Source organism: Eulemur rufifrons, chromosome 4 (genome assembly GCF_041146395.1).
Source record: "Eulemur rufifrons isolate Redbay chromosome 4, OSU_ERuf_1, whole genome shotgun sequence".
NCBI lineage: Eukaryota > Metazoa > Chordata > Mammalia > Primates > Lemuridae > Eulemur > Eulemur rufifrons.
The window spans coordinates 6,151,314-6,178,127 of record NC_090986.1 but is presented as its reverse complement, the minus strand read 5'-3'; the positions used below and the strand labels follow the sequence as shown (position 1 = coordinate 6,178,127).

Below are 26,814 nucleotides of genomic sequence, written 5' to 3'. Positions count from 1 at the left end.
ATAGAGATGTCATAGAGCCCATAGTGGGGGATGGAAAGTCTGGTTATTATTATTAGGGTTTCCAGTGCAGGCAAAGGACTGACCGGCCTGGTATGTAAGTTGGCCTGTGGCGGCATTCACAGAGTAACATGAGAAGTATAAAGAGGAGGCAAAGCATGGTAAGGAGTTATGTATACCACAGCATGTTATCAGAGCCTGGTATCCACGATGGGCTGGACTTTTGGGGAGCCCACCCTGGGTGGAAGCAGGTTCTGGAGGGCCTGTAGGTTTGAGTCCTGAGAGATGACTCTCGGACAGGATTTCCAGAAGCTTAGCAATAGTGGTAGAAGCAGTGAGGGAATTGTTTAAAAGTTGCAGGAGACCCAATTTGTTCTGGGAAATCCTTGAGTAAAATCTGGTCTTTAGGCTGTAAGGGTTCCAGTCCCTTTAAGAAGTCACTAGTATATTTTCTTGCTGGCAGGTAGGCACCAGGTGGAGGTGGTGGAGAAAGATAAGGGAACTGAACCAAACTCACTAATTTTTATCTCCTGAAATCAGTTTTTACAATTTTATATGTCTGTCTCTTTTACAATAGCACTTAGGCCTGGAGAGGATAAATAAGGTTGGGCCGGGTGGAATTTAAGTTTAAATCCTGGAGATAAATTGGCTATTTACTTCATACTACCTCAGTGGCTTTGGAAAGCAAAGCATGAGAATTAATAATGTTTTAAATAAAATCATGAAAATTTTAGTTCTTTCTATGACATTCCCCAAATAAGCAAATCTTGGACTGCAGTTGATTATAAACTGTTGTTTAAGAAGAATCAGAGCAAAATAACAACCGTCCGTGGATGGTAAAGATTTCACAATATAGACAATTTTAGGTGAAGTAAGGCAGAAAGTTTTATAGTTTCAAAGCTCAGAGCACCCCAGGCAAAAGTTGCATGTAAAGTTTCGGTTGAGCTTTTCCATAAATCAGAGGGAGGAGGCCATAGATCTTTCCCCAGTGGCGGTAACTGGGAAGCACAGAAGGGGTGGGCAGATACTTTATCTCCCAGTGGATGGAGAAGCTGTGGAATACACAGGGGGGCTGTATTTTATGTTTTACTCTAATGGTGGGGGTAGGAGAGGGAAATAGAGGCCCTGACAATTCAGGAAGACCAGAGAACGTGGCTCCAGTGTCTTTACCTGTGCCAGAGAGTTACCCAAGGTGTGTGGCAGTCGAGTGTGTTCAGAAGCCCGACGTGTCCATCAGATTGAAGCAGTTTCAGAGGGTCCGTGGCTATGCAGGATGTCCGTTCAGGGAGGGGCAGCCAGGTCCGGAGTGCAGGTGTGATCTTCCCAATTTAAGAAGCGGGCACTTGCTTTTCCAGTGCCCTTCATTTGTCAAAGGGAGCACAGTCCTGGCGGAGCCCATCTCCTGGGACATTGTTCTTTAAGGACCCAGAGTCTTGGTAGAGGCAGGGCTCAGTTCCCATGTAAGGGTGTGGCCCCGTCGTCTACTTGCCTGGAGCCTTTTGAGTGACTCTCCGGAAAAGCTCCTTTACAGGGCAGCCACTTTTGAAAACCTTTTTTCTGTTTGGGGGTCTGTTGTCGGTTCCACTCTCTTTTTCCTTGGCCTCTCTCCATCTTGGTCATTAAAGACCTTGAAGGCCAGTTTGGGAGATTTTTTGTGTGGGATTTGAGGGCCTTTGTCTAATTTCTTGGAGCTTTACTTTGAGGAGTAAAGTTCCTTCAGAAGTTCCTACTTGATAATTCAGTAATGGGCCTGTATTAGGGACGGTGACTGTCCCCACTGGTTGGGCAGGGATAGGTCTACGGATTTCATCACCATGTGCCGAGGCATTAAGTCAAACTGTCTCCTTCTCTTCGGGGGATAGAGTAGAGGAAAGAATAGTGTAGAGGTCATGCCAGGTCAGATCATAAGATTGTGTTAAATAAAAGGGACATGTACCCCCCTGATGCCTTCCACCGCAGCCCCCAGGACTTGAACAGAATGACAGCGAGTAGTAGGGGGACTGAGATGAGGGCAGGCAGCAGGTTGAGGGTCAGGCTAAGGGAGTTCTGGTTGGGGATATCTTTATGGGTGAGGGCTGAGATCGTAGGAGTCATGATCTGAGGTTTCAAGTTTGTCTAGGACAGGGGTGGGGGGGGAGAAGGGGAAGGTCTAGAGTGTAGCAGGAAGATTTGAGCCAGATTACAGTTCATACAGAGTGAGAGTAGAGGGTAAAATAGGTGTAGACATAGAGAATCTCAGACCATTTGTTATTACAGTGACAAACATTGTAGTGAGACCTGGTGTTTTGAGAAGAGGAGTAGACTGAGAGTTGCCCATGTTCCTGGAAAGCGCAGGGGTCACACGGGGCGATTCTACTCAATTCTAGGCGTCCTAGAATGAGGGAATAGCAGGGGAGCCAGCAGAGTGCGTGAATTCGAGCAAAGAGTCGCAACAGGCATCCCTGTGTCCAACGAGGGCCCCAGGTGCTGAGAGTCCTCCGGCTCATGGACAGGACTTTTCAGTTGACACAAGTAGACAAGAACAAGCTTGTGAGCTCCTACTCACTAGGAGCAGGATGTGGATCTGAAGGTCAGTGAAAGAAGACCTGTGGGACTTCTTGGGGATGAGAGCACGAGAGATAGGAGGAACCCAGGGCGAGTTTGCGAGCTTTTACTCCCTGAGGATGAAATGTGAAGTGTGAAGATCAGCAAAGGGAAGATCCGAGTCCTGGTCCGGTGTCTGCCTCTCAGCTTGGTTCAGGAGGGTCCGGGTGGACAGTTACCTTACCTTGACTGAGCTAAGGCGCTCTGCCTACACTCCAGGATCAGAGACAAGTTAGAGAGGGACCCCTGCAGGGCTCAGGAAAGATCCATGGAAACCTTGCCGATGACCCAGGGACTCAGAGGAAGGCAGGATTCAGGAGTTAGCCCAGGATGAGCTGCCGCTGCCTACTGCTTCCCGAGTTGCAAGGCTTGCCTGCTAGAGATGCAGAGTCCTGTCCACCCAGTGTGCTCTCCCGGGTTTCCGCACCAAATGTTAGGTCTGGAGCCAAGAGAGAGACACATGAAGCTGCAGGCATAGCAAAACACTTGTTTATTTTGAGCATTTGGGGCAGATGGGTAGAGGCAAAAAAGCATCCACACAGGGAGAGGAAAGCCTTGGGTTTTATAGAGGGTTTCTCAGGGGGGGAGTGAGTACTTGGGCCAAAACAGCTGCTGCATTAATTTGTTTTTAACAACCAATTTTGGGGACCCCTGGCCCAGACACATCCATCCTTCAGCTCTGGCATCGCTCTTATCAGGGGAGCTAGGAAGGGATGAACTTCCTTTCTCTCAGGGAGGGAGGGGAGGAATGCTGGCTGCAGCTGTCTGTTAGATCTACAAAGTCCGGGGACTCCCCAGACTCCTGTGGCTATTGTTTTATAAGCCTAAGTTTTGCATTAACCACATTGTGTCTATACATACACTTCGGATTCTCACTGGGAACAAACCTAACAGTTTTCCTCTAAGTTAATACTGGAGTACAAGAAATGATTCTTCAAACAAACAAAAAAAAAAATGTAGTTTAGTCATGCTGAGTGCTTTTGAAAATTGGAAAGCCTCAGAGATTTGCCGGAAAATCACCATCCTTCTAACCTTGGCTTGATGCTTTGTGCCCTCACCCCAAGAGCATTGAGGGACTCTCTGAAGTTTCCTTATCTAACAAAGAAAGCTTTTTATGAAAGTCAATACAATGGCCTTCTATTGCCATCCTGTTTCCTCATTAGCTAGTGCAGATATATATACTACCACTCCTGAATGGTGTTTCCCTCAACACAATGCCTGCCTCTCAGGTTCATTCAGATGCCAAAAAGAACAATTTACAAGTTAACTTCTTTCTCCCTGGTCCATTCATTCTTGCTAATAACCATTTTTTGCTTCTCAAAAGAATGGTATGCGTTCGCCATCTGCATATCCTATGCAAAATAGTACTTGAGCATCTGAACCCCAGTGGGAGGTTGGGGTAATCCCTCTGTGATGTCTCCAAATGCACATTAATACATCATATGCCTTTTCTCCTATTTGCCTCTTGGCATTTGATATTCAGTGAACCTTTGGAGAATAAAGAGATAAGTTTTCCTTTGGTCCCTATGTTAGTAATTTACAGGAAATAAATTTGAGTTACATTTTGGTTTGCTGAGGTAGAAACGCAGGGCACTAGAGCCATTGCAGTCTAATTGCCTCCTATTTATTTTAGCACTCCATAGGGGGCTTGTATTCCCTCCATTTTCTTTTCCTTTCTCTCTCTCTCTGTCTCACTCTCTCTTTTTTTTTTTTTTTTTTTGAGACAGAGTCTTGCTCTGTTGCTGGGGCTACAGTGCAGTGTCATCATCATAGCTCACAGCAATCTCAAAACTCCCAGGCCAAAGTGATCCTCCTGCCTCAGCCTGCCAAGTAGCTGGGACTATGGGCAAAACCCACCATGCTCAGGCAAATTTTTTTCTACTTTTAGTAGAGATGGCATCTTTCTGTTGCTGGAGCTGGTCTTGAACTTCTGACCTGAAACCATCCTCCCACCTCAGCCTCCTGGAATGCTGATTACAGGTGTGAACCAGAGTGCCTGGCCTAGCCGTATTTTCTAGATGTATGGCAAGTGGGGCATAAATTCACCACCCTGTTTCCTCAGCCTAACTCTTGTAGGCCTTACAGTAAAATCCTAAATGTTCAGTTTCTTTGCTACATTTCCAAATGCCAACTTTGCATGCAATTTACACTATCAACTGTTTTTCCTTTATTGCCCAATGCAAACCGATGGAGTATTTTAGTTTTCTTGTCATTTCTTTACATAACAGTGGGTGGTTGTTTTTAAAATATTGGTTTTCTATTTCTGAACATTTCAAATGGGACGAAAACACAATAATTTCATGGCACTCTGCTGGAAAAGTCTTTGTGTCTTCCCTCATTTAATCTTCCTGAGGCACACACACTTTCCCAGAATGTCTTTGGGTGAGGTTCCTCTCTAGAAACTGTACAGGATGATGTGTCCTCAGCCACAGTTATGTCTTTGCCTGGTCCTGGGTAATGACCCAAGGACCAGGGTCGTTACTTGTCTGGGCGCGACCCAAGATGCTCAAAGCAGCCATGTTTTCTGGAGTGTCCCATGAATATCAGTCTCTGGGACATCTCCGCCCAGAGGACAGCCTGAGGTATGTGGGTGGAGCCTCTCAGGGGAGCAGCTGAATTTCCTTGGGGTTGAGAGGAGTCTCCCCTTTGCCTAAAAAGCTAACCCATTGGGGCTTTAAGAATTTTTTGTACCAACCTCTGTTTTCATTCCTTTGAGACACATTACTGGTCAGCCCATCAGATGCTGGTATTCAGAGGAAATTTCACACATCATTCCTGCCCTCTGAATTCTCTCAAGTTTGTGAAGGGAGAAAAATTATTTCAAAGGACAAGGTTAACCCACCCCAACAAGGTGGGGAAAAACCCTGCAAAGCAGTACACCCTTGATGTGTGCTAGAAGGCAGAGTGCATTTTCTTTTTGGAGGGCGGTCATCGAGCACATTAGTGAGAAAGATGGTGGTGGGAGGATGTCCCAGGGGATGTGATGACCTTACTTGACACTCAAGTCAGACATTCCTGTATTCCAGTCACCAGTGCCACTTTTTGAATTTGTTGCCTTGAAAAGCTTTGTTGCTTTATTTCAGCTTCAGTTTTTCATTGATTGTAAAATGCAATGTATCTGTAGAGCTTCAAAATGAGAAAGTATTTCTGAAAAGGCAAGAGAAAAGTAAAATTCAGAAAAGTGAATTAAACATGTAGTCATATATTCCATTTCATAAAAAAACCCTTATTTACCATTTTGCCCCCACAATGAGTGTAGTAAGTTTCTTAGATCTATTCTTTTTCAGGGGTGATTTCAAAGAGTCCCATGGCTTAGCTTTGGAATGGTATCATGGAAAAGAAAGAGACAAAGTCTCTTTTACTTTATGACTGCCTAAAAATGAATACATTTTGACAAGAAAACGTGGTAGGTAAATTGACTAATTACACGCATTCACCAAAAAGATCTCCTTTTATGGAGGGTAGAGAATACGGAGAGTGGTTAACTCTGTTCTGACTTATGGAGGTTGTACTTTAATGCTAAATCTTGTGAAATGGGACTTGAAAACCCTTGAGAAATGTTCATGTATGATTGTTTACTAACTGATTTCTTTTCATGGGAGTAACAGTTAAATGAAATGTTTATTTTCTGACGAGGATAGATAATTTTGCTATTCATGATGAAGTATGAAATGTAAATGCCTTACAGTTTCCTTACCTCCTATAAACATCAGCACTGAGTTTGTGGGATTTTGCTGAATCAGTATTACTATTTTTTTTTTTTTTTTTTTTTGAGACAGAGTCTTACTTTGTCACCCTGGCTACAGTGTAGTGGTATCATCATATCTCATTGCAACTTCAAACTCCTGAGATCTAGTGATCCTCCCACCTCAGCCTCCTGAATAGCTTAGATTACAGGTGTACACTACCATGCCTGACAAATTTTTTCTATTTTTAGTAGAGATGGGGTCTCACTCTTACTAAGGCTGGCCCCAAACTCCTGGCCTCAAGTGATCCTCCTGCCTCGGCCTCTCAGAGTGCTAGGATTACAAGCATGAGCCATCGTGCCTGGCTTGAATTATTCAAACACTGGATGTTTTCTCATCAAAACTAAGTGAATAGCGTTGACTGGGAACCAGAGTTTTGAGCCAAATGACTAAGCTAATGTCAATCTTGATCTTCTGGAAGGTGGTCATTGAGGGCCCAGGGAGCCTCCCCTGCAGATGTCCCAGCTTGCTCCCATCAGCCAGGAAAGGAGCCCTTTATACTGAGAGAAGCTTCAGAGCCCTGGGAAGCTAGGGGTTGATCCACAGGCAGATGAAGTGGAGGTTGGGATGGAAGTAGGGGTGAGTGATGAGATGCGCTTTCTGAGGGTGTAACTGCTATTGTCCTAGGGATCTTTCTAGACATTGTTCACTACAACATATTTGAAATTACAATTTGTTGTTCAATAAAATAAAGTCTTAATTATTTAAAGAAGTATTGCGATAGGGGAAAGCACCAAGTACAAATCTGCAAGCATCATGAAGGTTACTCAGACAAGGGCTTTTTTTCATCGAGAGGAGCAAATGAATTTAGAAAGAAGGTGGGAGGGGAAGGGCAGGATGGATGGTGGAAGAGTAACATCCTAGCTTAGAGGCTTTTTTTCTGAAGTTGGCCTGTTCTTAGGAGGAGCACAAAGGGGGTTTGCATGTTGGCTCAGGCTGAGGATCAGTCGATGTTTGGGGGCCTGGGGGGAAAGAGAAAAACTTAAGCAAAGTTTAGTCAAGAAATATTCTGTTCTGACCACTGAAAAGAAAACTATTCTCATTTTTTATAAGTCAATAAATGGAAATTTAAAGAATCTGTGTCAGGCTTTGTGATAGGTGAAAAATGAGGAATTACCTCTTTCGTAATGGGAAGGATGTTTCTTTGCAGTAAGCAGCTATTACAGAACACAAAGGGTGGGTGATTTCTTTCATCATAACTATTTACCATGATTACCTGCCCAAATCTTCCCTCACCACTTTCCCTTGCCCTATACATCTCTTCCATTGGGCTTTTTCTGAGTGGTGTACTTTATAGTATAGCAAATTGATGAATATAAGTAATGTGGTTTGCTGAGTTCATTGACTGGTTTTATCAAATTATTAAACTTCAGAGGGGTTCCAGGAGCATCTTATTGATAGGCAGTTGCTCAAAATTGTGCATGGGCCCCTGGGGCTGCCATTGGCATCTACAGTGAGTGCAGTGTGGTAGGACTGAGCCCTGAACTCATGAGGTCTGTATGAAATCTGTGGTGTCAGAATTGAATTTTGGAGAAACATTTGGTGCCGAAAAGGTGGTCGGTGTTCATCAGACTCCACACATTTGGTGTGAGAAGTGTCAGGTTTCTCAGGGAAGGGAGAGTCTGTTCTCCTGCACATAGGCTGTCACACCACGTATTGTGCCGTGACTCTGCATCTCCTCCTGTGGTCAGAGGAGACTGAGGACACAGGAGGAGCCCTGGGGTCAGATCCCTCTCTGCAACTTGCTGCCCCATGTGATTCGCACCCATTCATGCAGTGGTGCAGCAGGCACTGATGGAGCCACGCCCCTCCCAGGCAAGTCTCCTCCCTCTGGAATGGAGACCACAGCTCCATTGCTCTTAGAGTTTCCCACCAAATAGCCACACTGGAGTCCTGGTTTAGCTCCACCCCCAGACTCCAAATCTACAGCAGAAATCTGGCCCTCCACCAATCCAGGCTTACAGCTGGATCGCCTGATTATAATCCCATGCCTGCATGGACACAGGAATGCCAGAGCATAGCCCAGCCTGAGCTAGTATCTTTAGCACTGACAGCCCAACATAAGTGACTGAGACAAACATACTAATTGATAGAGGTTTATTGGGCTAACATATAAGGATGTGCTTGGGAAAAACCAAACCACAGACAAATCTGTGACTTTTTCCAAGGGGGGATTTGGGAACTTCAGTATTTAAAGGTGACATGGATAGAGAAAGTAAAAGGAGGAGGGGTGTGGGAGCCAGGCAAAATTATTACATTCTTGTGAGGCCCAGAAAACTTACATATTACATAAGATAAAATGAATGTTTGAAGAGAAAAAGGAAGTGAAGGAAGAATCAATTATGTAGATGTCCCTGGATAGGTAGAAGAAAGGTTGATCTTGTTTCTGTTATGCACTTGGGAAGATAAATTTGTAATCAACATTATTAGTGTGGAGTTGAACAGACTCTAGTTTTAGGAGCTAGACTGAAAGTGCAGATGAAAACTTACAACTCATGAGTCCTTACTTACAGAAGTCCAATGAGCAATTCCCTTTTGAATGATCTGTGTGGGCAGTCCATGGATATCCCTGAAACCTTTTACCTCTCCATGATCTGGCTGATGCATAATGTTAGTAATAACCATTCATTTGTAAGGTGTTGCATGATTTGGCCTCCAAGCCTGACTTTTGCTTCTGCATAAGGAGCTTGAGGGATTGTCCTGAGATTTTTAGTTTCTTCTCCAGCACCAACCAGTCCTTACACCAGCTCTGCACTGTCTCCCACCCATGGGTCCTTGATAGCCTCGTTTTTCTTCTGATTTTTTTCTTCCCCACAGACCTTCTTACTTGTGCACATAGTGTGACTAAGGCTACTCCTCTGGTGCCTGAATTCAGCACCCTCTGGAATATAGTCATGAGTTGAAGGCCATGGCCCTTGACATGCCTGTTGTAAGAGCAGATGCAAATGAAAAATACCAACCGGTTCCTTCAACTTAAAAACATGAGATTATACTCTCTTCTCTTTCTTTAAGTTTTTAATTTTGTATGTACTTTTTTCTCTGCCACTTTGAAATATATGTAAATTATTTTATGAGCTAACGGGTCTTTTGTAAATGTATTTTAACTCGGGATTGTCTTTCTTTAAAATCTAGGAACCATTGCTTTGAAATGTAAACAGTCAAAAAAAATCTGCATGTATCCCAGTTTCTTTTAGAGTAGGAACCTCCCATTAGTAGGCACCTAGCTCCAAGTTGCAAAGTTGTCTTCTGTCATGAAGATACGAAAGGGCTTTTTTTTTTTTTCCTTTGAATATAGCCAATTAATAAAGACAGATGGCCTTTCCAATTCCTGGGTGAATTTTGGGTGAACTACATTTGAAAAATGGTGCTGACAAATCTACTTCAGGACTAATTATGTTGACTTTTCTTTATGTCTTTGCAATCGCTTATCAGATTGCCTGAGATGTACATGATATTTTGGTTTAATTGTATAACAAAAGTTTTCCTTCTGTTTTACCATTGTGGAGAGTTATTCTGTGCTTGAAAACAATTTTGTTTTTAATTATATTGTTCAAACACTTTTCAGAATTACCAGGCATGGTAAAAAAAATATAAAGTGCTCACTGGCTTCACTCTAAAGAGCTCTTTTCTTATTGGCCTTCGAATTATAACGCACAATTGTGCAACAAAGTGCACGGTACCTCCAATATCCACATGTAGAATGGTCTCTCTGCCTATTTGCAATCTGCTGTCTAGAGCAGCTTGGCCAGATTTCTACAAAAATAATGTTACAAGACAGCAATCATCCCTTCCAGCTATTTGTCAATGACCCTGGCATTTTCAGACCTGAAATTTATCCAGAGCCTTTTGGGCTTGTAAACCCAGCCAGATAGACACATGTGCATTGAGTAGGCCTGAGAATCTTAACTCCCTCTCCTCCTCTTTCTCAAATACTCATGAATATGTAGAGGCACCAGCTGCTTCCCTATTCCTCCAAGACCTCAATCTGCAGCTGCAAATTCTGAATCCAGGTTCTCATGATCAGAAGGATGTGATAGAGCAGCTTCTAGTTCCCCCTCATTCTGTATCACCCAAGAATACAGAGCCAGGTTGATTCCACCTGTAATCCGCACATAAGGCTGGCCTCTACCTGGGATTCACAAGGCAGGGCCAGTCTTGGGACTTAGTATGTACAGAAAACCTGAGGGAAACATTTTCTGCATTGTGAGAAGTCAGTATAGGCTTTGTGAAACCAGCCTTTAATAAATGAGGCCTTTCAAGTTTTCCAGATATTGCCCAGTGAGCTCTTACAGTTGTATGAAGGGTTTCTGCTGTAACTAGAATCTAGTGGCAAAGTCTGTAAGTGTAAATAAGCACCTCAGCTGTGGGAGGCCAGGGCCACAAAATATTCACAGCCACGATCACAACTACAGCTTCCTGTACAGTTACTGGAGTAGGGTGTTCTTCTCCTTCCTCATACCTAAAAGTTAGCCAATAAAGGACAGGTTGTGTCACACCTGGATCCAGGATCAGCTGCCCTACCAGGGCATTTCCATTTTCTCTGCTGACCTCACAGAGTCAGCCTGATTCTCTCCTGCCTGGATCAGCATGGGGACATCAGCCCAAGCTCACTGGGGACCCTCTCACCAGCATGTGGGAGGCTTGTGGACATTTGGGGATGTCCTTCCATGCTGGGGTCAGGATGACAGGCTAATTCCCCTCCATTTCAGGGGAAGAGGAATAAGACATCCAGGCTTTGTTCCTCCTCACAGAGAAAGAATCTCCCTTGTTGGTGTCCAGATTGGAGTTGCTGCAGTTTCTGGTACTTCAGTGATAAACAAGGAGGAGGTCTTGAGGCACAAACTGATAGATCAATCAATTCTTTCCATTTCATATGAGCATTAGAGGAACAAGTAAAGCAGGCATGGTTCCTCCTGTCCAGTCTAGATCAAATGGCTAAATGGTTGAATTCAGCATGATGTACTCAAGACGAGGAAGTTGTTCAGACTTTTGCTTCATTTGGGCCATTTCCCTTATGTTGTGAGTTCTGATGTCAGCACATGAAGGCCATTTATGAACAGAAGAGTTTTTTTTATTTGTCTTTATTGCTTTTACCTTGTTAAGAATAAATATTTAGCTATTTCTAATATAATTGCAGAAAAACTTAAGTGTTTTGGATTAAACTGCTTATTATTGTATGTTATAAAATGTACGAAGAAGCCTAGGGTGGTGACTCACACCTGGTATCCCAAAATCCTATGACTTAGTGTAGCCTGGAATAACAAATAGTTTATATGCACAGTAAAGCCTGAGAGGCAATGCTTAGCTAAGTGTTTTCAGCCCCAGTTTCCAATTAGGATCACGTGTCCAGTTTAAAGAAACACCATCATCTGTGCCCTCCCTTACAGATTCTATTTGTTGTGGTTGGAGCATCTGTGTGCTTTTAATTAAGTGCCCCACGTGATGCTAAAGTGAGTCCAGGGTCAAGCACAAGGGCTCCCAGATATATTCATGAAAGTTGAGTCCAGCCTTTGTTCCACGGGGACCTCACAGAGTCTTCCCTGCATGGGTTTGTGGGGTGCAGGGCAGCACAGCCCAGGCCACGTGCCCACTGCTGTAGCACATATTGCTGGTGTCTGTGGTAGAGGAGGGCACCTGTGGGCAGGAAGGGAGAGAAATCACTCATTGGTCTCCATGTAGAAGCTCCATGTTCATGACTCTGTGATGAAGGACAGGGAAGGGTGGATTTTTTTGCACTTCAAGGTCCCTCTGCCTGTGGGTGTAGTCGTAGCAGATGAAGGGGCTGTGCTGATGCCTATGATGGCACTTTATCAAAATGCAGATGTGATTTGTCCAGATCCTCTCGCCTGAGAAAAAGTTCCAGAGAAGGAAGAGGAAGAAATGCCTGGTTCTTATGTACCGTTCCCAGGTCCAGAATCATGTTCACTTGTCATCCTGAAATGTCATGTGTTTAGAATGAAAACGTTTCTTTCTCTTGTGATGTTCTGGCCTAATGAGTTTGTTTCAATGATTCTTTTTTCCTTTTTTTCTTGTAATGCTCAAGATGCTCTGAAAAATCTTTCCTGTATGGCAGAGCTTTCTATTCATTCTCTCCATCCAGGCCTCTTATGTGCCGTGAACATGTGTCAAAAAATTTATGAGCTGCAATATAGAAAATGTTCCCTTTGTGGCAGTCAAACAAGGCATCATGTGGCTGCCTAAGATTCTTATTTGGGATAGGGTCAGGTCTTTGGGTATCTGTGAGGAAGGGGAACATGAAACTGTTTAGGCTCCATGTGGTTGCTCCATCAGCTTTGTGCATAACGGGATGAAGTAAATGCACTCTTAAAGTGCTGACATTAATTGCCTAGAATAACTCAGAGTTTTGAAAAAGAATAATTAGAGGAGACTTGCTTTCTACGATGCTAAGAAAAGACTTTACGTACACTATTAGAGATTATAAAACATGGGAGATACATGTAACTTGAGGTTTGCATAAAATTCATGTTTCCTCATGATTAGATTCAAATTATGATTTACTTTTTGGGCCACTATCGTCACAGCAATGATGTTGTGTCCACCTATGTGAATCAGCACCTGATACCAATTTGCTCTTTTATGGTTGTTAACTTTATACACTTAGTTAAGGTGCTTTTTAACAGATTTGCCTGCTATAAATGATTTTTCTCCATTAATACACACCTTAGGGAGATGTGTGTAAACCATCACGTTGAATCTGGAAGTTCCCCTTTGTTCTTAGATTCTTTTTATACAGCTTGCTTTGGAAAAGGAAGGCTCTCATCTTTATCTACTGGTCTGATAAACTGGGATAAACCCAGGCTCTACCACTTGGTGGATGTTTGTGAAAACATCCTCCTGGGCTGGAAGCATTGGCATCACTCATGAGCTTGCTAGAGATTCAGGCTTCATCCCTTATCTTCTGAATCAAAATCTGCATTTTAACCGGATCTTCCGTTCATTGTTGTACACATTAAAATTTGAGAGGTACCTTCTAACCCACCATGACTTTTCTATCAGAGAAATATACACAACTTAATCATGTATGATGTAAATAAAGCACTCAAAAATGTCTATGGCTGTTTGAGTGGCCTTACTTTTATACTGTATTATCTAAAAAATATAGTATCTGCACTGTTTTTGTGGATGATATACTGTCCTCTTTCCCCAGACTTACAGAATACATTAGGAAATACTTTTTTGTTAAAATAATCTTATGGGATAATTCCAGTCACTCGCATAGGTCAGAACCAGTTCTCTTTACTCTCATTTCACCAGGATTAATATTATCTCTGCCCATGGCTCCTTGGTAAGTATGTTTTGTTTTCTTTTCCAGGCACTGTTGACATTCATGGATGTGGCCATAGAATTCTCTCTGGAGGAGTGGGAATGCCTGGACCCGGCTCAGCAGAATTTGTATAGGGATGTGATGTTAGAGAACTACACAAACCTGGTCTCCGTAGGTGAGGAAAACGTCAATACACCATTCCCATTCCACACTAATAATTTCATATATTTTGTAAATTATTTTCTGAGAGTTTCTGCTTTGCATGAATGAATTTCTGATTGTTGTTTCCAAGAAAGACTTGGGGATTTTTGATATAGAAAAGAAAAAATTCAAAGTGTTTTATCTTGACGTTAATCTCACCTCTTTTTGAGCTGCAAATTTGTATCTTTCACTCTACATACATTGGTAGTAATTGCAGAAATGTAGTGGAATAAAATATTGTTGCCCATACCTTGAAATGCAATTTCCACCATCAATTTTTGATTCCGTAGTACTGGGTAGTGGAGCTAAGAACCCATAAATTTTAAGTGCTTTCTAAGTATTCCAAAGTTTCTGTCAGGAAAAAGTATTTGGAGATTATTTTTCTAGAAGTTTCTATATGTTCTCTTTTCTCTACTGAGCACAGTACTAGATTGGTAATTGGAGAATCCCAGTAAGAGTCATGTGAATTTTTTCTAATAAAATAGGTCTTGCTGTCTCTAAACCAGAGCTGATCACCTGTCTGGAGCAAAGAAATGAACCTTGGAAGATGAAAAAATATATTGCAGTAGCCAAATACCCAGGTAGGTGAGAGTGAATGAGGCAGATGGCACAGGTGAGAGAGGTCCAAAATTTAAGGAGGAAGCCAGAGCTTAAAATGGGGTTTGGGAAGCTGTGCTTCAGTGAAAATGATTTCTAAGAAGCCTGGGTTTCTTTCCCTTGGTCTCACATAAAGGCATGTCTTGTCTTTGTTTTTAAATCCTCTAAGCACTGATTCCCCGTCAGTGATCTTCCTGGAAGGTTACAGTGAGAACCAAAGTTCTGTTCGTGGTTTACAAGGGACAGCAGGATCTGAGTCCTGTGCTATTGCCTTTCAGGACATGGTAATATCTGTGTATTTTTGAGGAAGTCTCTGTGAAACAATTTTTTCATTTTCCTCTTGTGTCATATCTGAAATGTGTGCGTGAAGTTGTGACATTAGTACTTGGTTCAGGTATCCCAGGGACACCACAAACAGATGTGGTATGTTTTCTGCTTTATGGTTTCCTACCCTATTTATGGATGTTTTAAATGTAATTTTACAGGAAATTCATACTCAGTAATTTATCAGAAGTCTCTAAGTTTAGGAAGTCAAATGTTATTTTACTTCAAAATTCTGTTTCTGTATCAACTATAAATAATTTAAACTCTATATACCCAAATTCCTCAACTTTAATATAGCTTAAGGTATCTTTTTTCTACATTTCTGAAATATAGTATGTCTTCGGGAAGCTTAGAACATTGCCTAGCTCCCAGCAACCTCAAACTCCTGTCTCAAGCGATCCTCCTGCCTCAACCTCCCGAGTAGCTGGGACTACAGGCACATACCATCACGTTGGGCTAATTTTTTCTATTTTTAGTTGGTCAGCTAATTTTTTCTATTTGTAGTAGAGATGGGGTCTTACTGTTGCTCAGGCTGGTCTCCTGAGCTCAAGCGATTCTCCCACTTTTGCCTCCCAGAGTGCTATGATTACAGACATGAGCAACCACACCCAGTGAAAGATACTGATTTTATTTCCTTTGGTTATATACACAGAAGTGGGATTGCTGGATTGTATGGCAATTCTTTCTCTTTTTTTTTTTTTTTTTTTTTTTTTTTTGTGAGACAGAGTCTTGCTTTGTTGCCTGGACTAGAGTGAGTGCCATGGCGTCAGTGTAGCTCACAGCAACCTCAAACTCCTGGGCTAAAGCAATCCTTCTGCCTCAGCCTCCCGAGTAGCTGGGACTACAAGCATGCGCCACCATGCCCAGCTAATTTTTTTTTTCTATATATATTTTAGTTGGCCAGATAATTTCTTTCTAATTTTAGTAGAGACGGAGTCTCGCTCTTGCTCAGGCTGTCTCAAACTCCTGACCTTGAGGGATCCGCCCGCCTCGGCCTCCCAGAGTGCTAGGATTACAGGCGTAAGCCACCACGCCTGGCCTGTATGGCAATTCTAATTTTTCATTTTGAGTAGCACCTCCATACAGGTTTTCATAATGACTCCACCAATTTACAACTTACCAACAGTATAAAGGATTTCCTTTTCTTCACATGCTTGTCAAAATTTGTTATCTACTAGCCATGCTAACATGTATGAAATCTTATTAAGTGCCTAATGATTAGTGATGTTGAGCATCTTTTCATATACGTATGGCCATTTATATGTATTTGTTGGGAAAAGATCTTTTCAGTCTTTCTCCTGTTTTTCAATTGGGTTATTATCATTACTGTTTTTGTCTCTTATCAGACATATGGTTTGCAACCATTTTCTCCCAACATTTATGTTTTCTTGTTCCATTGTCTTCTTTGCTGTACAAAAGCTTTTTTAGTTTAGTGCAGTCCAATTTATTTATATTTACTTTTTGTCACATGTTTGATGTTGTATCCAAAAAATTCTTTGCCAAAGTCATTATCAAGGAGGTTTTCCATAAGTTTTTTTTATGATTTTTAAGGATTTGTGCTTTATATAAGTCTATATTTTGAATTAATTTTTGTGTATGTTATAGATGAAATGGTGTAATTGTATTTTTTCTTGTGAGTATCCAGGTTTTCTAGCACCAAGTATTGAAGTATTGGTGAGACTATACTTTCTGCACTGTGTGCTCTTGGTGTCCCTGTCAAAGATGAATTGACTTTGCATGCATGGATTTTTTCCCGGGCTCTCTGTTTTGTTCCATTGGTTTTTTTGTCATTTTTTTAATGCATGTTCTAGTCTGTTTTTATTACTGTAGTTTTGAAATTAGTTTGAAATCAGAAGTATGAGGCCTCCAGCTTTGTTCTTCTTCCTCAGTATTATGTTGGCTACTGAAAATATATTGTAGTTCCATAAAAATTTTAGGATTGTGTTTTTTATTATTGTGAAAAAATGCCATTGAAATTTTGATAGGTAGTCCATTGAATCTTTAGGTGACATTGCATAATATGACACTTTAACAGTATTTATTCTGCTAGTATATAAACCTGTGAAATCTTCACATTTATTTGTGTCTTCAATTTCTTTCATCACCAACTTATATTTTTCAGTGTAAATCGCTTTCACCTTTTTAGTTAAATTTATTGCTAAAATGTTTATTATTTTGATGCTACTATAAATGATTATTTTCTTTTTTATTGGATAGCTTGTTACTGTATGAAAACACAAGTGACATTTGCATGTTAATTTAATATTCTGCTCATTTACTCAGTGCATTTTTTAGTTTAAACAGGGTTTTTTTTTGTACTCTTTTAGGGTTGTCTATATATAAGATCATGTCATCTATAAATAGTGATTTTTTTTCTTTTCTATTTGATGGCTTTAAAAAATTTTTTTCCCAATATTTTTGCCTAAGATTTCCAATGTTATCATAAAATAGAAAGATTGAAAGTGTGTACAATACAGCCTTGCATTTGTGTCTCTGCATTTGAAGGAGCAAATATGTCATCCACTTTTCATAAACCAATTTCAGCAGGTAAAGATCTTTCCTTTTTGGGTCCGCAGCTTGATGGGTTATCCTCTGGACTTGCAAAGAATCGGGGTTCTAGCTGGCTTACAAGGCTGCTTCTAGGTCAGCTTTGATGCTTCCCTTCAGTGGGTCTGTTACTAGGGGCTTGGACAGTTGTCAATTCTGTCTTGTTTCTGGGCAGACTGGATTGCCCTCGGGACTTTGATCTGTAGGGCAGGAAGTTGCAGTTGGGTCTGTATATGGTGGGGGGGGTGTCAAGTATATGTATGGGTGTGGCTCCCACTGAATATGTGAGAGGTTTTCCCCAGGGCACGGTGTTGGTCCCTAGGTGTGCAGCACTGGCCTTGCACTGTAGCTGAGAGAACTGGAACTGACTTATGGCTGCTTCAGAGACCACAGTGAGTGCCAAGGTCTGTAGGCCTGCCTCCATGGACACAAAGGGACATTCCCTGCAGGCCTCTGGAGAGGGAGGATCATCCCTAGACCATGGCTGGGAGGAGCTGAAGTTGCTTATAGAGTCACTTCAGAATTCTCAGTGGTACCAAGTGGAGTGAGCCACTTCTTGGTCTGTATCCAAGACCAGGGGTTCTCAAGTTTACCACGTGAATGAGGGCCTGCCTTCTCAAAATGACCCTCTTTGGTCTTGGGCTTTAGTATTATCTTATAACCTCCTTCCTGGATCTCAAAGCTTTTATAAAAGGACATAGATTTTGAGATGGGAGTCTCATAATATCACCCAGTCTGGTCCGAAACTGCTGTACTAAAGTGATCATATTCCCTCAGCCTCTGAGTAGCTGGAATTACATGTTTGAGCTACTGTGCCTGGCTTTCATAAAGTCACTTTTATCCATGGATGGCTACCAAATTTTAGTTGCTGTGGGGAGATAGAAAAGTAGGAGACTTCCTATTCCATCATGTTGTTAATGTCACTCTCTCTATACAGTCTTACTTTCTATATTGTTCTATATCACATTTTACATCTAAACATTTCTTGTTTTGCAATAACATATTACTGCATTTCTTTTTTAAGTTACGTCCTTTGACATAAGTTTATTGTGTGTTTTGTTTTACCTACACACTGTAATTTTGGTTGAAATTGCAACTTCCTATATACACTTTATCAATGCCTGGTTTAATTAAAATACAAATCAGCCATATGTCTATAAAAAATTGTATACATTTTTTACCTATACATTTATATGTTTGGGAACCCTGATTATATAATGTGTGTGTGTTTGTATAATAGTTTTATATATAAAATATATGTCATACTCTAAGTGCCTTTATAAGAGCTTTGGGATCTAGGATCCCAAATAAAAAATATTTTTTATATATATAAATTATAGGTTTCCAGTGAATGAAACTTTGTATTATAATTTAGTGTCCATTTTTGTCTTGTGACAGTTTTGGCATAGTGTGTTTTATGAAACAGGACAGCATTTGACTCAAAGTAATAGTTGCCTAATATGATTGTGACTCTCCTGCTCTCATTTGCTTAACCATTGCATGGAGTGTGTTTTTCCATCCTGCCACTTTGAGTCCATTTTTTTCATTAGATCTAATTGTGAGTCTGTTATAAAGAGAATATAGTTGGATCTTGCTTTTTGAATTTCCTTAAACCCCTTTACTCAATTTTTTTCTTTTGATCGGGGATTTTAGTCTGTAAATATTTAAATAATTGTTTGAATGGGAAGGGCTTACTATTGGATTTTATTAATTGTTTTCTTTGATTCTTGCAGGTGTTTTGTCCTTGTTTTCCTCATTTTCTGTCTTTTGTGTCTCATTGATTTTTGTAGTGACTTGCTTTGATCTTTCCTTTTTTAAAAATGTATCTCTATAAGTATTTTATTTTGGTTACCATGCAGATTACATAAGAGCTCTTATAGTTACAACAGTAAGTTTATAGTTAAACTTGTAAGTAACAGCTCTTCTTTACTTGTATACAAAAATTCTTCTTCATTATATCTGCCTTACAATTTATGTTATTGATATCTCTAATTGTATCTTCTTATACTGTATATCCATTAACAGATGTTTCTTTCTTTCTTTCTTTTTTTTTTTTTTTGAGACAGAGTCTCACTCTGTTGCCTGGGCTAGAGTGCTGTGGCATCAGCCTAGCTCACAGCAACCTCAAACTCCTGGGCTTAAGCAATCCTTCTGCCTCAGCCTCCTAAGCAGCTGGAACTACAGGCACGTGCCACCATGCCCAGCTAATTTTGTTCTCTCTATATTTTTAGCTGTCCAAATCATTTCTTTCTATTTTTAGTAGAGATGGGGTCTCGTTCTCAGTCAGGCTGCTCTGGAACTCCTGTCCTTGAGTGATCCTCCCACCTCTGCCTCCCAGAGTGCTAGGATTACAGGCGTGAGCCACTGCGCTCGGCCTAACAGATGTTTCTAATCATTTTTGTGCTTTTATCTTGTAAACTTTAAAGCATGATTAAGAGCATTTTCTGCACCATTATTCTAATACTGCAGAACTTTATTTAGATTTAATTCCATCTCTTTCCCAGACAAAGTTTCTTTTATTTCAGAATATTAAAGGGATAAAAAAAATTTTGGTTATATGAATCACTCTTGTAATGTTTGAGTCATGACTACAGGTGTGCCCATCACCCAAATATTGTACCCACCAGGCAGGTTTTTGTTTCTCTCCTTCTTCCCCCTGCCCCCTGCTTGATTTCCACCAAGTTTTAGTTTCCTCTGTGCACATGTGTGCTCATCAGTTAGTTCCAATTTAATAATGAGTACATGTGGTGTTTTTCCAATCTTGAGATACTTCACTTAGGATAATTGTCCCAAGGTACATGTAAATTATTACAAAAGGCATTAATTGATCTTTTCTATGGCTGTCTAGTACTCCATGGTGTAAATATACCACATATTATTAATCCAATCATAAATTGACGGGCACTTGGGTTGATTCCACATGTTTGCTATTGTAAATTGTGCTGAAAGAAGTATTTGAGAGCAGGTGTCTTTTTGATAGAAAGACTTCTTTTCCTTTGGGTTGATACCTAGTAGTGGGATTCTGGGATCAAATGGTAGGTCTACATTTAGTTCTTTGAGAAAACTCCATACTGTTTTCCATAGAGGTTGTACTAATTTGCAGTCCCACCAACAGTGTGTAAGGATTCCTTTATCTCTGCCTCCATGGCCTCATCCCCTGCTCTCGTGTGCAATGTCTCTGCATGGATTCTGAGCAGGTCCCCAATGAGCGCAGAGGTCTGCAGTGGATGGGGGAGACTCCTCACAGTTCAAGCTGCCTACAACTTTGATTCCTCTCCTCAAAAGCAGTGCTACTTCAATTCTGCTGTCTTCCCCTCTTCCCAATAGTGTGAATTGTATTGGAATCCCCCTGGCTTAAGCTCTGAGGTGGGTGGTGCTTATAAGAGTCGGCTACACCTTGTTGGATTGAGTCCGTAGGTGCTGTAATGGGCTATATGGTCATTCTCCCTGTCAGTGGTGGATGCTTGCAGGAAAGAGCCCAGTGCAGAGGGGTTCTTTTGTGCTTGGAGTAGCCTTCAGCCCCTTAGGAGAAGCATTTGACTATCCCAGACAGTGGGAGGGGCCTGCAGTCCCCAGGGGATTGCTTCCTCTCCAGCACAACAGAGGACAGTGGGAGAGTGAGGCTGGGTGGGATTAGGTTGAGCAAGCCTGGAAGGCTCTGCAAAGTCTTGGCAGGGCTCAAAGTCCTATCCCAGGGCCCTGGGAAAAGCCACTGGGAGAGGGGCCAAAAAGATCTATCAAAACTAAAAAGACTGCTTATGGGGGAGGGGCTGTCTGTAGTTCACCAACTGGCTCTTGGAGTGAGCTCCGCCCCTCTCTCATTACCCCTGACCTGAGGGGCTCCCTCCAGTGTCGGTTTGCAAATGGGCACAGAAACCTGCTGCACTCAGCCACAGTGGGACCACAGGCTGAGAACTTTATGCCAGGGATCCACTCTAGTCTGACAGTGTGACTTTCCTGTGAGGGTACGGGCATTTCACCAGATTTCTGTGGCTCAAACCCCCACTGTACTCTCGCATCATTTCTTGCCATGTGGGCTCCCTTGCCTACCAAGTTAGTCTCTCAAATCTCTCCATTGTGCCCCTTAGGAATTCACTCAAGTCGTGGGGGCACAGGATCCAGCCTGTATGTCTTCTTCACTGGCTTGTGTCTGCACAGAGTACCACAGGCAGGGAAGTCCCAGACTGGGCACACCTGGAGCCACCACAGGTCCCCAGAGGTAAAGGTGTGGAGAACACTGTAGGTGATGAGAGGTGGCTACACTCCCGGCTGCAGTGGGTTGGGGAGGGAGGAAGAGAGCCAGGAATAGAGCCAGGACCCTGGCTCCTCCAGTCGCCCTCCTTGGAAGGCAGCCTGCATGAAACATCCAAGTTCCAGAGCCACTCCTGTTCTCCACACGATTCAGTGGGTGCAGCAGTGCCCATGCGCATAAACGTGGGAAAGCTCACATACAACCCAGTAGCCCACTGATTACCAAAGGTGAGTAGGAAGTAGAAACGCAGTGCTCCCTTATTCCTTCACTGCGCTCTCAGCCTCTTTGTGTTTGATTCTCACCAGTTTCTTCTCATCTCTTTCTTTTTCCTTTTTCGTGTTCTGCTTCACAACTTCCCCCTGTGAAGTACGCAGCTGGCTCCGGCACCTCCTCCAAACTACACATGAGCTGTGCCCATTCCTCCCTTTTCTTTATCTAAAACACTTTCTTCCCTCTGGGGTGCTCCAGCAAGTGATGGCTCTAGTAGGCCCTCTGACCCTCTCCCTTCTTCGTTAATTATTTTTGTATAATTTTGTGTTGTTTTCTAGCATCATTTTATTTTCAGTGAAAGGGGCTTCCTTTGGCACTTCTTGTAGGGCAGATCTAGTGCTGACAGACTCTTTCAGCATCTGGTTATGTTGATAAATGTTTATTTTTTCTTCTTTTAGGAGGATAGTTTTGCTAGATACAGTATTTCTGCTGTGCGGTTTTTGTTCTTTAGACACTGTGACTATATAACCCAATTTTTTTCAGCAGGGCAAAGTTTCTGATGATAAATCCACTGGTTCTCTCCTAGAAGCAAGCTTGTAGATGACACATCACTCTTGTCTTGCAGCTTTTCAGATTCTCTTTTCTGTGACTTTCAAAGCTTTGCTTATAGTGTCTTGTTATGGGTCTTTTTGTTTATCCTAGTTAAAGTGTGTTGAGCTTGTTGATTTCTTCATTCTTTTTCTTACATTTTAGAATTGCTCAGTCATTTCTATTTGTGTTCTTCAGCTCCACAGTTTGTTTTCTTTTATGCTTTTTGTTGCTGTTCTAATTTTGCTGTATTCATTTAGTTGTCTGTGTTTCATGTCACTCATTGTGTACTATTCAGATGGGACTTTTTAATTTTCTCAGGTAGGTTATATATCATTTCTTCATAGTTAATTTCTGATTATTTATTTTGTTTGTTTTATTGGGCTAGGATATCCTGATACTTTGTGTATGTTATAATCTATGGTTGATATTTGGGGATTAAATAAAAATTCATCTGTCACAATCTTTAACAAATGGCTTTGTCCTGGGAGATTCTGATATGAATTGCTTGGGCTACAGATTCTTGGAGCCTCCCAAATCTATTCTCAGGATGTTTGTTCTGTGGAATTGTGTGTTTATTTTCCAGGTAAAGTGATTTTTCCATGTTTTTTCTTAAGGCCCTGTAATCATTTGCTACACCTATTGTATGCCACTTGTACTGAAGTCTCTTTGCTGCTGTAACAGTCATTTACCTTTGTTTGCAGCAAACCCAGTCTACCTTCCAAAGCACAACACAATTATGTTCAGCATTCTGTGCTATGGGAGACACTAACCAGTCTATGGAAAGGCCCCTAAAAGTCCAAAAATATAAATATGTGCCACAATTCTCTTTCTCTGGGGAGAATCCAGGAGTTGATTTTTTAAACCCAAATAAACCATGCTATATTATATTAGGAAGGGCAATCGTAGGTAAATGTAACAAACTTTTCTTCCTCTTCTATGTGGCTTCTGGCACTGTGCTCTCCCAGGATGCTGCAAACATTTAATTGGTTTTAAAATTCACACAGAAGCAATTTGGGCAGTATATTTTTTATTAATGTTATGTAGCTGTAACTGTATTAGGGCCTGTGGTACTTTACTATGCTGTCATGATAATGTGCTTGCTATAATTTTATATGTTAGATTTGTAATAGATGTTCATCTAAGGCTGAAAAAAAAAAGTGGGATAATATTTTATTTTTATTTCTTTCAGCTGTGTCTTCTCATTACACCCAAGACCATTTGTCAGGGACAAGCCTGAAAGATTCATTCCAAAAAGTGCTACTAAGAAATTATGAAGGCTCTGGACTTCATAATTTAAGCTTAAGGAAAGACTGGGAAATTGTGGGTGCGTGCAAGGTGCAGGAAGAATGTCATAATGGACTTAACCAATTTTCCACAGCTAGGTATTGCAGTTTCATCAGATGTAATAAATCTGTGAAGGTCTTCAGAAAATTATCAAAACGAGATAGACATAAGATAAGACATACTGTAGAGAAAACTTTCAAATGTAAAGAATGTGGAAAAGCCATTAACAAATGTTCACACTTTACTGAATATCATAGAATTCATACTAGAGAAAAACATCACAAATATATAGAATGTGGCAAAGTCTTCAAATCTTGCTCAAGCCATTCTAATCATAAGTCAAGTCATGCTGGAGGGAACCCCTACAAATGTGAAGAATGTGGAAAAGCTTTTAAGTGGTCTTCATACCTTAATATACATAAGAGAATTCACACTGGAGAGAAACCCTACAAATGTGAAGAATGTGGCAAAGCTTTTATCCACCGTTCACACCTGACCACACATAAGACAATTCATACTGGAGAGAAACCCTACAAATGTGAAGAATGTGGCAAAGCCTTTAACTGCCGTTCAAACCTGACCACACATAAGGCAATTCATACTGGAGAGAAACTCTACAAATGTGAAGAATGTGGCAAAGCTTTTAACCAGCGTTTTCACCTGACCGCACATAAGACAATTCATAGTGGAAAGAAACCCCACAAATGTGAAGAATGTGGCAAAGCTTTTATCCAGCGTTCAAACCTGACCACACATAAGGCAATTCATAGTGGAGAGAAACCCTACAAATGTGAAGAATGCGGCAAAGCTTTTATCCAGCGTTCACACCTGGCCACACATAAGACCATTCATACTGGAGAGAAACCCTACAAATGTGAAGAATGTGGCAAAGCTTTTAACCGGTGTTCAAACCTGACCACACATAAGACAATTCATACTGGAGAGAAACCCTACAAATGTGAAGAATGTGGCAAAGCCTTTAAGTGGTGTTCAATACTACAGAAACATAAGAGAATTCATACTGGAGAGAAACCCTACAAATGTGAAGAATGTGGCAAAGCTTTTAACCAGCGTTCACACCTGACCACACATAAGAGAATTCATACTAGAGAGAAACACTACAAATGTGAATGATGTGGCAAAGCCTTTACCCAGCGTTTTTGCCTTACTATACATGACAGAATTCATACCTGAGAAAAATCCTACAAATGTAAACAATGTGGCACATTCTTTAATAACTGTTCATATATTACTTGACATGACAGGGGTCATACTGGATAAAAGCAGTATAAATGTAAAGACTGTTGAAACACCTTCCACAAAATAAAAGTCTTAGAGTGCACCATGGTATTGATACAGGGAAAAAAATTACAAGTATATGGACTGGTGCAATACATTTACTTATATCGCAGATCTTATTTCTTACACACAGGATTCATACTGGAGGGTAAACCTTTAACAATTGCTTAAACTGTATTGAACTTCACAGAATTTGGACTGGAGAGAAGCCCTACAAATAAAATAAATGCGGAAAAATATTTCTTCAAAAAATATGCCTTTGGAAACATCAGCATTAATATGAAAAGATATTTTAGACATACAAGAAATATGAAAAAGTTTAATAACTGAAGTCTAAGCATCAAAGGATTTACAGTAGAAAGCACCAAGGCACTAACACTTTCAGACATTAAAGCAGAGGGTCGATTATGAAGAATAATCCAAAGTTAAAAGATAACTTATTTGTATGCAGGCTTAAAAAGAGCAGAAGATTGATTTTTGGAGGGTTATGATTATACTCAAATTATGCTATTTTTCATTGAAATGATTTTAGATGCTTGAAAAATTAAATATTGATGTAGTTCAACACTCAAATCACTTGCTGCTATGCTTTCATTCCTATTGTTTCTGTGAAAGGATGTGGCCAACTTTTGCTGCATCAGAGCTATGAAAGACCTTTCTAAATTATGTAGGCATCGTTTTTGTACTCTTGCAAGGAAAATTAAGGACACCAAGATGTAATATTCAGTAAGAAAATCTAAGTGGAGAGGCTGTTTTTGATCCAGCCGTAACACTGTTTTAAGTAAATTGTGTCGTAGGTTTTTAATATAATATTCTTCTGAGAACACTTTCAACTTTAGAAGTAAATTATTTTACCAATTATATATTAAGTAATAGAACAAAGTAGATTTTGAAATGCTGTTACTAAGACTATGTGTGATCTTAATTTGTTTTAATAAAACAAAATTGTTTTTAATGTGTTACATGTTGTGTATTGAATGAAGTCTTAACCTTCCACCGAGATTTACGTAGTTCACATTATTCAAAGTCCAGATAACACATGTAAACAATATAATATTGGGTAACATAGTGGAACATAACATTACTAAGAAGCTTTTTTGCAGAGGCTTTAAGCTTTAGTTAATTTGAAAAGTATTGCTTCCATAGGTTATATTTTCATTCTTTTTCTTCTTTTTGCAACTATTAAGGGCCATTAAAATGGTTATAATGAGATTATATAGGAGTATAATCAAAGACCATACATTGCTGAATAATGAATGACTATTTGAAAATTTTCATTGTACACTTTTCTTTGAATATGCAACCTCCCCGGCCTGAAAACTCCATATAGACTCTATAGATAAACTTTAAGTGCAGAATGATGTAGGAAGTAATTGTGTTTGTGTGTGTACCTATTTTGAGAAGAAAAGAAAAATATTGGAATAAAAGAGGTAATTTAAGAAAATGTTGATAATTTACTACCAAACTAGAAACCTCATAGATTCTGAAAATAAACATATATTCTCTGCTTTGAATTGAATTTATTTCTCTAAAATCTTTTGGCTCCTGGTTCTGAATCTCCCCATGTAAATCCTCTGTTTTCAAATGCCTGTTGTTCATGCTACATCAAATAAATTATTGTTCCAAAAGTTAAGAAATAATCTTCATATGACTCAGGGATCATACAAATAATTTTTATGAAATTTAATTGTGTTCCCCAAATAAGTTGAACATGTAATGCCATAGTGAGTATACTAAGTTAAATTGTATTAATTAGTAAATTTCATTTTTTTCTTTTTAAATGGCGAAATTTGTTTAAGCCAGCTCCTCTTTAGTTGCTGTCTTTTTCACTTTTTGTAATTGACATAATTGAGTTGATAGACTATTGGGCCAATCTAGATAAACACTGAAGAGGCTTC

General features: G+C 40.6%; 1 protein-coding gene across 1 annotated transcript; it reads left to right on the top strand.

Annotated features, from left to right (window-relative positions):
• Positions 1-13,674: 13,674 nt before the first annotated feature.
• On the top strand, positions 13,675-24,751 carry LOC138382392 (zinc finger protein 98-like). Its single transcript, XM_069466916.1, has 3 exons — positions 13,675-13,786; positions 14,298-14,393; positions 23,523-24,751. Exons 1-3 carry the CDS (start codon positions 13,675-13,677, stop codon positions 24,749-24,751), a joined length of 1,437 nt encoding a protein of 478 aa, XP_069323017.1.
• Positions 24,752-26,814: the final 2,063 nt, after the last annotated feature.